The sequence below is a fragment of the Tachyglossus aculeatus genome, chromosome 4 (genome assembly GCF_015852505.1).
Source record: "Tachyglossus aculeatus isolate mTacAcu1 chromosome 4, mTacAcu1.pri, whole genome shotgun sequence".
In the NCBI taxonomy this organism is placed as follows: domain Eukaryota; kingdom Metazoa; phylum Chordata; class Mammalia; order Monotremata; family Tachyglossidae; genus Tachyglossus; species Tachyglossus aculeatus.
The window spans coordinates 2,692,197-2,704,216 of record NC_052069.1 but is presented as its reverse complement, the minus strand read 5'-3'; the positions used below and the strand labels follow the sequence as shown (position 1 = coordinate 2,704,216).

The 12,020-nt window shown below is 48.8% G+C and overlaps 1 protein-coding gene across 1 annotated transcript in view; it reads right to left on the bottom strand.

Moving 5' to 3' along the window:
* Positions 1-12,020, bottom strand: part of HTT (huntingtin) — a 378,122-nt gene that overhangs the window by 8,135 nt on the left and 357,967 nt on the right. The window contains exons 64-66 of the mRNA XM_038744544.1: positions 10,202-10,307; positions 3,864-4,026; positions 122-282 (exon numbers count right to left, since the gene is read on the bottom strand). Coding sequence (XP_038600472.1) covers positions 122-282; positions 3,864-4,026; positions 10,202-10,307 — 430 coding nt within the window. The remainder of the gene's footprint in view (positions 1-121; positions 283-3,863; positions 4,027-10,201; positions 10,308-12,020) is intronic.

Sequence of the window (12,020 nt, the reverse complement as noted above, 5' to 3'; positions counted from 1 at the left end):
CAGAGGCGCTGCCCGTCCCTCTCGGACCCGGACGGAAATCCAGGCTGCGGCGGGTCTCGCCGGCCGTGCCTCGGTTGGCCCCCTGGAAGCCCCCACTGGGGGAAGGCCGAGTGAAGGATACATCGCGGACACCCACGGGCTGGTGGAAGCGCTGACGAAGAAGCAGGACAGGCTCCACATGGCCATGGCCACCGGGCTCCTCTGCGTGAAGTTGGACAGGGACAGCATCACCCAGTCCCGCACCATGGACGACTGCCCCGTCGTGTGGAGCGTCTGAAACACCTGAGGAGACACCACAACCAATCAATCAATCGTATTTATTGAGCGCTTACCGTGTGCACAGCACTGGACTAAGCGCTTGGGAAGTACAAGTTGGCAACATCTAGAGACGGTCCCTACCCAACAGTGGGCTCACAGTCTAAAAGGGGGAGACAGAGAACAAAACCAAACATACTAACAAAATAAAATAAATAGAATAGATATGTACAAGTAAAATAGAGTAATAAATAGGTACAAACATATATACATATATCATCATCATCATCATCGATCGTATTTATTGAGTGCTTACTATGTGCAGAGCACTGTACTAAGCGCTTGGGAAGTACAAGTTGGCAACATATAGAGACGGTCCCTACCCAACAGTGGGCTCACAGTCTAAAAGGGGGAGACAAGAGAACAAAACCAAACATATTAACAAAATAAAATAAACAGAATAGATATGTACAAGTAAAATAAATAGAGTAATAAATATGTACAAACATATATACATGTATCATCATCATCATCAATCGTATTTATTGAGCGCTTACTATGTGCAGAGCACTGTACTAAGCGCTTGGGAAGTACAAGTTGGCAACATACAGAGACGGTCCCTAGCCAACAGTGGGCTCACAGTCTATAAGGGGGAGACAGAGAACAAAACCGAACATACTAACAAAATAAAATAAATAGAATAGATATGTACAAGTAAAATAAATAAACAAACAAACAAATAAATAAATAAATAAATATACACAAACACAAGCACGTCGGTTTCCTCGCAGGGCAGGGGCCCCGGGACGCGGGAAACGGGGCGAGGAAGGAAGGGCGGGCAGGCCGATCGGGACGCACTGCACGGATCCCGGGAATAATAGTAATAATAATGATGATGGCATTTATTAAACACTTACTATGTGCCAAGCAGTGTTCTGAGCGCTGGGAAGATTACAAGGTGATCAGGTTGTCCCGCGGGGGGGGCTCACAATCTTCATCCCCATTTTCCAGATGAGGTCACTGAGGCCCAGAGAAGTGAAGTGACCTGCCCAAAGTCACACGGCTGACAACTGGCGGAGCCGGGATTTGAACCCATGACCTCTGGCTCCAAAGCCCGGGCTCTTTCCGCTGAGCCACGCTGCTTCCCTGTCAGCTCCTTGAGAGAAGGGTCCACGTCTCCGGAATCTACTTTACTCTCCTGACGGCTCAGTACGCTTACAACAGTGCTTTCTCCCCGCTTCTAGACTGTGAGCCCACTGTTGGGTAGGGACCGTCTCTCTATGTCGCCAACGTGGACTTCCCAAGCGCTTAGTACAGTGCTCTGCATACAGTAAGCGCTCAATAAATACGACTGATTGATTGATTGATTGCACATAGTAAGTGCTTAATAAATGCCATCATTATTTCTTTATTTACAGTGCTCTGACCGCAACAGGCGGGCCACGTGTGCCATCCTCAGTGGCAGGGAAGGGTCGGGCAGATGCCACCCCGGAGGCTGCAGGGAGGGAGACAATTGGGGGGGTGTTGTGTAGGTTGTCAGCTCCTCCCTGCTCCCGGAAGGGTCGGTCATTCCCGGACCGACGGGGATGGAGGTGGTCTTGGTGCCTGCAGTAGACTGTGAGCCCGTTGTTGGGTAGGGACCGTCTCTATACGTTGCCGACTTCCCAAGCGCTTAGTACAGTGCTCTGCACACAGTAAGCGCTCAATAAATACGACCGAATGAATGAATGAATGAACGGTCCATCTTTCCTCGGCCCGTGCTGACTTGAGGACACCCAGACGGGGGAAGGGGGCAAATTTCAGGCAGAGAGACAACGTGCTAAAAGCCCTCATGCACAGAATCAATATTCCGGGCCTGGTTTTTCCCCCAGATCATTCATTCATATTTATTGAGCGCTTACTGTGTGCAGAGCACTGTATTAGGCGCTTGGGAAGTACAAGTTGGCTACATATAGAGACGATCATTAGGACTACTGAGGGAAAGTGCAAGGCGTTGAAGGGGAAGCAGCGCGGCTCCTAATCTTCTAGACTGTGAGCCCGCTGTTGGGTAGGGACCGTCTCTATATGTTGCCAACTTGGACTTCCCAAGCGCTTAGTACAGTGCTCTGCATACAGTAAGCGCTCAATAAATAGGATTGATTGATTGATTGATGTCTGCTGTGTGACCTTGGGCAAAGCACTTCACTTCTCTGGGCCTCGGTTACCTCATCTGTAAAATGGGGATTGAGACTGCGAGCCTGGTAATGGGACCGGGATTGGGTCCATCTTAAATTGTATCCACTCCACTGCTTAGATCAGTGCTTGGCACATAGTAAAGCCGTTAGGAAGCACCACTGTTATTTATTCGTTCAATCGTATTTATTGAGCGTTTAGTGTGTGCAGAGCACTGTACTAAGCGCTTGGGAAGTATAAGTTGGCAACATATAGAGACAGTCCCTACCCAACAACAGGCTCACAGTCTAGAATTATTGCTGAAAAGCAGCACAACGTGGTAGAAAGAGCCCAGGCCTGGGAATCAGAAGGTCATGGGTTCTAATCCCAGCTCCACCACGGGTCTGCTGTGTGACATCAGGCAAGTCCTCGGTCTTTGGGCAAAGACCCACAATAAAGTGTCACTGTTTGGTTAATTTCTAAATCAAAAAAGTAAAACCGTCTCGTGATATCACGGCACAACCACAACCTCGCTGCTTAGAGAAGCAGCGTGGCTCTGTGGAAAGAGCACGGGCTTTGGTGTCGGAGGTCATGGGTTCCAATCCCGGCTCTGCCACTTGTCGGCTGTGTGACTTTGGGCAAGTCACTTCACTTCTCTGGGCCTCAGTGACCTCATATGGAAAATGGGGATGAAGACTGTGAGCCCCACGTGGGACAACCTGATCACCTTGTAACCTCCCCAGAGCTGAGAACAGTGCTTTGCACATAGTAAGCGCTTAATAAATGCCATTAAAAAAATAAAGTCACTTCACTTCTCTGGGCCTCAGTTCCCTCATCTGGAAAATGGGGATAGAGACTGCGAGCCCCATGTGGGACTCCACACAATTTGCTTGTATCCACTCCATCTCTTAGAACAGTGCCTGGAACATAGTAAGCGCTTAATAAATGCCATTAAAAAAAAAAAAGTCACTTCACTTCTCTGGGCCTCAGTTCCCTCATCTGGAAAATGGGGATAGAGACTGTGAGCCCCACGTGGGACTCCACGCAGTTTGCTTGTATCCACTCCATCTCTTAGAACAGTGCCTGGAACATAGTAAGCGCCTAACATCATCATCAATCGTATTTATTGAGCGCTTCCTATGTGCAGAGCACTGTACTAAGCGCTTGGGAAGTACAAATTGGCAACATCTAGAGACAGTCCCTACCCAACAGTGGGCTCACAGTCTAAAAGTCTAACAGATACCGTAATTATTAAGTGCAATCGTGTATTAGAGGTAATTTTGGACGGTTGTGCAGATTTTTCTTGTCAAATCAAACCACGCTTCCCTCTCCGACCTCTGCGGTGTCGTCACCCTCCCTGTCAAAGCGCTGGGAAACGGAAGTTTTGGGAGGGAAACCGGGGGGGCTCAACCAGTAGTTCTCCTGCACCGGTTGGAAGCCCAGGGAAAGCCACACACCTTGTAGAGCACCGCTGCCATGAACTGTGGGTACGGCTGTTGGTTGGACAAAAATTCCCCGATCACTTTGTTCATGACATCCTGGGGGGGGAAGAAGTCATCCAGGAACTGGGGGAGAATCCGGGCCACCACTCTGGCTTCGCAGGGATATCCTTTCCTGATCCTAAGTGGGAAAGAAGGCGACAAGTGGTCAGTTCCCGAGCTGTCCATACAATGGCTCCACGGGCCACGGGAGGACAACGGGACAGGATTTGGGGGCCGAGCGGGGCACCGAAGCGAGGATACAGGAGGAAGGTTTGGGATGTAGGAAGACGGAGGGAGGCAGAGGCCAAAGCAGAGCCCTGGCTTCATCATCATCATCATCATCAATCGCATTTATTGATTGATTTACTGATTGATTCTGGCTTGGGAGCCAGAAGGACCTGGGTTCTAATCCCGACTCTACCCTGTTGCTGTGTGACCGTGGGCATGTCACTTCACTCCTCGGGGCCTCCTTGCCCTCATCTGGAAAATGGGGATTAAGACCGTGGGCCCCATGCGGGACAGGGACTCCGTCCAACTGATTAACTTGTGTCTACCCCAAACCTGATCACCTTGTATCAATCAATCGTATTTATTGAGCGCTTACTGTGGGCAGAGCACTGGACTAAGCGCTTGGGAAGTACAAGTTGGCAACATACAGAGACAGTCCCTACCCAACAGTGGGCTCACAGTCTAAAAGGGGGAGACAGAGAACAAGACCAAACATACTAACAAAATAAAACAGAATAGATATGCACAAACAAAATAAATAAATAAATAGAGTAATAAATATGTACAAACATATATACATATATACAGGTGCTGTGGGGAAGGGAAGGAGGTAAGATGGGGGGGATGGGGAGGGGGTGTAGAGGGTGGGGAGGAGGGGAGGGAGGTGGGGTGTAGAGGGAGGGTGGGGATGTAACCTCCCCAGCGCTTAGAACAGTGCTTTGCACATAGTAAGTGCTTAATAAATGCCATTATTATTATTATTATTATTATTATTACCTTAGCACATGGAAACAGCCCAGGCTTGGGAGTCAGAGGGCATGGGTTCTAATCCCGGCTCTGCCACTTGCCGGCTTTGTGACCTGGGGCAAGCTGCTTAACTTTTCTGTACCTCAGTTACCTCACCTGTAAAATGGGGACTGTGAGCCCCACGTGGGACAAGCCTATTACCCTGTAACTACCCTGTACTACAAGCCTAGTGGCCCCCCAATTACGCACAGAGATCTCTCTTCTTTCCTTAACGAGAAACTGAAGAAGGCATTCCTTCATTCATTCAATAGCATTTATTGAGCGCTTACTGTGTGCAGAGCACTGTACTAAGCGCTTGGGAAGTCCAAGTCGGCAACATATAAGGACAGTCCCTACCCAACAACGGGCTCACAGTCTAGAAGGGGGAGACAGACGACAAAACATGTGGACAGGTGTCCAGTTGTCAGAACAAAAATGTGGGCAGGGAATGTGTCAATGCTGAGTGTAATAATAATAATAAAAATAATGGCATTTCTAGACTGTGAGCCCACTGTTGGGTAGGGACCGTCTCTGTGTGTTGCCAACTTGTACTTCCCAAGCGCTTAGTACAGTGCTCTGCACACAATAAGCGCTCAATAAATACGATTGATTGATTTATTAAGGGCTTACTATGTGCAAAGCACCGTTCAAAGCGCTAGGGAGGTCACAAGGTGATCAGGTTGTCCCTCGGGGGGGCTCCCGGTCTTAATCCCCATTTTCCAGATGAGGGAACTGAGGCCCAGAGAAGTGAAGTGACTTGCCTAAAGTCACACAGCTGACAATTGGCGGAGCTGGGATTTGAACCCATGACTTCTGAGCAGCACCTCAGCGCTAGGGTTGCCCACCTAGCAATCCCTTTGGTCAGAGAGGTTAGTTTGACGGCTTCTCCTCCTGATTCTGGCGGAGGCCCTGCTGCCGCCATTCCCCCGTGGCCTCCACTCCTACAGTTGGTGACCTTCTAGACTGTGAGCCCACTGTTGGGTAGGGACCGTCTCTATATGTTGCCAACTTGGACTCCCCAAGCGCTTAGTACAGTGCTCTGCACACAGTAAGCACTCAATAAATACGATTGAATGAATGAATGAATGAATAAATACGATTGATTGATTATTGAGAGGTCTTGGGGGAGGAGATGGGGGAGAGGGTCTGGCCAAATGTAAGTGTTGATTCACGAGGCCAGGACAAATCCCTTCAATTCCAGGATTTGTTTGCACATAAATGTGTACACAGGCTCACACGCACGTGTGTGCCATCATCAATCGTATTTATTGAGCGCTTACTGTGTGCAGAGCACTGTACTAAGTGCAATGACATTCTCGGTCTATTTCTGGCCCCCCGGAAACAGCTCTTAGGGAGTTCTGGGGCAAGAGAAGCAGCGTGGCTCGGTGGAAAGAGCCCGGGCTTTGGAGTAGGAGGTCATGGGTTCAAATCCCGGCTCCGCCACTTGTCAGCTGTGTGACCTTGGGCAAATTAAGCACTTAGTACAGTGCTCTGCACACAGTAAGCACTCAATAAATACGATTGAATGAATGAAGTCACTTCTCTGGGCCTCAGTTCCCTCAATCAATCAATCAATCAATCAATCGCATTTATTGAGCACCTACTGTATGCAGAGCACTGTACTAAGCGCTTGGGAAGTCCAAGTTGGCAACATATAGAGACAGTCCCTACCCAACAGTGGGCTCACAGTCTAAAAGGGGGAGACGGAGAACAAAACCAAACATACTCATCTGTCACATCAATCAATCAATCGTATTTATTGAGCGCTTACTGTGTGCACAGCACTGTACTAAGCGCTTGGGAAGTCCAAGTTGGCAACATCTACAGACAGTCCCTACCCAACAGTGGGCTCACAGTCTAAAAGGGGGAGATGGAGAACAAAACCAAACATACTCATCTGTCACATCAATCAATCAATCGTATTTATTGAGCGCTTACTGTGTGCAGAGCACTGTACTAAGCACTTGGGAAGTCCAAGTTGGCAACATCTAGAGACGGTCCCTATCCAACAGCGGGCTCACAGTCTAAAAGGGGGAGATGGAGAACAAAACCAAACATACTCATCTGTCAAATGGGGATTAAGACTGTGTTGCCCCATGTGGGACAACCTGATCACCTTGTAACCTCCCCAGCGTTTAGAACAGTGCTTTGCATATAGTAAGTGCTTAATAAATGCCATTATTATTGTTATTATTATTATTTTTAGAAGCGAATCCCCCAACTTCAGACTGGGGCCGGCCCGGGGACACGCAGAGGTGTAAGGCGGCTCCGACCAGCCGCCGGGACCCAGATGCCAGGCTCGTTCCCTCACTGGGTTGATGCCACCTTGGGTAGCTGTGGGGAGGGGAACCGGCACGGCCCAGAGGATAGAAACTGGATCTGGGAGTTTCGGATCCTCACCGTACCTCGTTCTCGCCCATCCCGCCGTCGACCCCCGGCCCACGTCATCCCCCGGGCCTGGAATGCCCCCAATCCCTCTGCCCATCCGCCAAGCTCGCTCTCTTCCTCCCTTCAAGGCCCTAATGAGAGCTCACCTCCTCCAGGAGGCCTTCCCACACTCAGCCCCTTCCTTCCTCTCCCCCTCGCCCCCCTCTCCATCCCCCCATCTTACCTCCTTCCCTTCCCCACAACACCTGTATACATGTATATATGTTTGTACATATTTGTTACTCGATTTATTTTACTTGTACATATCTATTCTATTTATTTTATTTTCTTAGTATGTTTGGTTTTGTTCTCCGTCTCCCCCTTTTAGACTGTGAGCCCACTGTTGGGTAGGGACTGTCTCTATATGTTGCCAACTTGTACTTTCCACGTGCTTAGTGCAGTGCTCTGCACACAGTAAGCGCTCAATAAATACGATTGATGATGATGATGACGATGGGAGTTGGAGGTCATGAGTTCTAATCCCGGCTCTGCCACGGAAAACTAGCCTCCCTTGACTGAGCCGATTTTACTATTGGTGAGGCGCTTACTCTGGGCGGAGCACTGGGGTATGTGCAGGACCATCAGATTTCACACAGTCTAGATTCATTCATTCATTCAATCGTATTTATTGAGCGCTTACTGTGTGCAGAGCACTGGACTAAGCGCTTGGGAAGGACAAGTTGGCAACATATAGAGACAGTCCCTACCCAACAGTGGGCTCACAGTCTAGATGCCCCGCGGGGGGGGGGGCGGGGGTAACCCCTACTTTCTTCAATCATTCAATCGTATTAATTGAGCGCTTACTGCATGCAGAGCACTATACTAAGCACTTGGGAAGTACAATCAATCAATCAATCAATCAATCGTATTTATTGAGCGCTTACTGTGTGCAGAGCACTGTACTAAGCACGTGGAAAGTACAAGTTGGCAACATATAGAGACAGTCCCTACCTAACAGTGGGCTCACCGTCTAAAAGGGGGGGACAGAGAACAAAACCAAACATACTAACAAAATAAAATCAATAGAATAGATATGTACAAGTAAAATAAATAAATAGAGTAATAAATATGTACAAACATATATACAGGTACAAGTTGGCAACGTTTAGAGACGGTCTCTACCCAACAACGGGCTTTACAGATGCAGAGACTGCCACATGCGGAAAGAGCCCGGGCTTATGAGCCAGAGGGCGTGGGTTCTAATCCCGCCTCTGCCACTTATCAGCTGTGTGACTTTGGGCAAGCCCCTCTGCTTCTCCGTGCCTCAGTTACCTCATCATGAGAAGCAGCGTGGCACAATGGAAAGAGCCCGGGCTTTGGAGTCAGTGGTCATGGGTTCAAATCCCAGCTCTGCTGACTGTCAGCTGGGTGACTTTAGGCAAGTCGCTTAGCTTCTCTGTGCCTCAGTTACCTCATCCGTAAAATGGGGATTAAGACTGTGAGCCCCACGTGGGACAACCTGATCGCCTTGTTTCCTCCCCATTCATTCACTCATTCAATCGTATTTATTGAGCACTTACTGTGTGCAGAGCACTGTACTAAGCGCTTGGGAAGTCCAAGTTGGCAACATATGGAGACGGTCCCTACCCAACAACGGGCTCACAGTCTAGAAGGGGGAGACAGACAACAAAACAAAACATGTGGACGGGTGTCAAGTTGTCAGCGCTTAGAACAGTGCTTTGCACATAGTAAGCGCTTAACAAAAACCATTATTATTATTATCTGTAAAATGGGGACTAAGACTTTGAATCCCACATGGGGCAACCTGATTACCTTGTATCTAACCCAGCACGGAGAACGGCACTTGGCACATAGTAAGCGCTGAACAAACACCATCATTATTACTATTATTAAGTCGCTCAACTTCTCTGTGCCTCAGTTCCCTCATCTGTAAAATGGGGATTAAGACTGTGAGCCCCACGTGGGACAACCTGATCACCTCGTATCCTCCCCAGCGCTTAGAACAGTGCTTTGCACATAGTAAGCGCTTAACAAATGACATTATTTTTATTATCTGTAAAATGGGGACTAAGACTTTGACTCCCACATGGGGCAACCTGATTACCTTGTATCTAACCCAGCGCGGAGAACAGCACTTGGCACATAGTAAGCGCTGAACAAACACCATCATTATTACTATTATTAAGTCGCTTAACTTCTCTGTGCCTCAGTTACCTCATCCGTAAAATGGGGATTAAGACTGTGAGCCCCACGTGGGACAACCTGATCGCCTTGTATCCTCCCCAGCGCTTTGCACATAGTAAGAGCTTAACAAATACCATTATTATTATTATCTGTAAAATGGGGACTAAGACTTTGACTCCCACATGGGGCAACCTGATTATCTTGTATCTAACCCAGCGCGGAGAACGGCACTTGGCACATAGTAAGCGCTGAACAAACACCATCATTATTACTATTATTAAGTCGCTTAAGTTCTCTGTGCCTCAGTTCCCTCGTCTGTAAAATGGGGATTAAGACTGTGAGCCCCACGTGGGACAACCTGATCGCCTTGTATCCTCCCCAGCGCTTTGCACATAGTAAGCGCTTAACAAATACCATTATTATTATTATCTGTAAAATGGGGACTAAGACTTTGACTCCCACATGGGGCAACCTGATGACCTTGTATCTAACCCAGCGCGGAGAACGGCACTTGGCACATAGTAAGCGCTGAACAAATACCATCCTTATTACTATTATTAAGTCGCTTAACTTCTCTGTGCCTCAGTTCCCTCATTTGTATCCATCATTACCATTACCTCGTCTGTATCCATCATTACCAAGAAATACCATCATTATTATTATTATTAGTTGGAAGCGGTTGCACGACTTGCTGCCTTGGGGGTCGGATCCGGGCCTCGGCGACCTACCTGTCGAAGAGGATGGACACCCGCTCCATGGCGACAATCACGGACTCGCTGTCGGGGGCCGAGGCGTTGGCTTCCGTCGTCCTTCCCGGGCTCATTTTCTCCTTTCCTGAAAGACGGAACGGGATTTGGGGAAGGGTCACTTGGGAGACGCGGACCGGAGCCCGCCCGGCCCCGCGGGATCCGCTACAGGGCTTCGGGGGACGGGGATGGAATCCTTCCCGACAGCTCCGTTTCAGATCCTGAATTCAGGAGACCCGCTCGCTTTATTTGGTGATGGCAGGAACGCAAGGGTGCTTGGTGGGGTGGTCAATCTTCAGCGCTTAGAACAGTGCTTTGCACATAGTAAGCGCTTAATAAATGCCATCATTATTATTATTCTAGACTGGTAGCCCACTGTTGGGTAGGGACTGTCTCTCTATGTTGCCAACTTGCACTTCCCAAGTGCTTAGTACAGTGCTCTGTGCTCAATAAATACGATTGATTGACTGATTATTATTATCTTGCTCCCCACACTGCTCGCCCCACTGGGGAAGCAGCGTGGCTCAGTGGAAAGAGCCCGGGCTTTGGAGTCAGAGGCCGTGGGTTCACATCCCAGGTCCGCCGATTGTCAGCTGTGTGACTTTGGGCAAGTCACTTCACTTCTCTGGACCTCAGTGACCTCATCTGGAAAATGGGGATTAAGACTGTGAGCCCCCATGGGACAACCCGATCACCTTATAACCTCCTCAGCGCTTAGAACAGTGCTTTGCACATAGTAAGCGCTTAACAAATACCATTATTGTTATTCTCTGTGCCTCAGTGACCTCATCTGTAAAATGGGGATTAAGACTGTGAGCCCCCATGGGACAACCCAATCACCTTATAACCTCCTCAGTGCTTAGAACAGTGCTTTGCACATAGTAAGCGCTTGAAAAATACGATTATTATTCTTATTCTTATTCTCTGTGCCTCAGTGACCTCATCTGTCAAATGGGGATTAAGACTGTGAGCCCCCCATGGGACAACCTGATCACCTCATAACCTCCTCAGTGCTTAGAACAGTGCTTTGCACATAGTAAGCGCTTGACAAATACCATCATTATTATTATTATTATTATTATTATTCTCTGTGCCTCAGTGACCTCATCTGTAAAATGGGGATTAAGACTGTGAGCCCCCCATGGGACAAGCCGATCACCTTACAACCTATTCAGCGCTTAGAACAGTGCTTTGCACATAATAAGCGCTTAATAAATGCCATCATTATGATTATTATTTCTGGCCCTCTGATATGCTTAAAAGTGGGTTTTCCCAGCCCTCTCCCACCCCTCCCTACTGGGAATTCCCAGGGCTGGCAGTCCGGCAGCGAGCGGCTGGCAGGAAAGACCGGAGAGCCCGTCTCTGGCCAACAGGGTTGAGGCGAAAGCCTGGCCGCAGTCATCATCAATCGTATTTATTGAGCGCTTACTGTGCGCAGAGCACTGTACTAAGTGCTTGGGAAGTACAAGTTGGCAACAATCCATCAGTGGCTATCTACTGAGTGCTCCGCTGTGTGCTTGGGAAAACGCGATATGATCCAGTTGGTGGATCCGACCCCTGCCCGCAGGAGGTCACAGTCTAGTTGGGCAAATGAACCTTTAAACTTTGAGAAGCAGCATGGCGTAGCAGATGGAGCCTGGGCCTGGGACTTGGAAGGTCACGGGTTTTAAACCCAACATGTCTGCTGTGCAACCATGGGCAAGTCACTTCACTTCTCTGGGCCTCAGTTCCCTCATCTGAAAATGGGGATTGAGACTGTGAGCCCCACGTGGGACAGGGATTGGGGCCAACTCCATTTGCC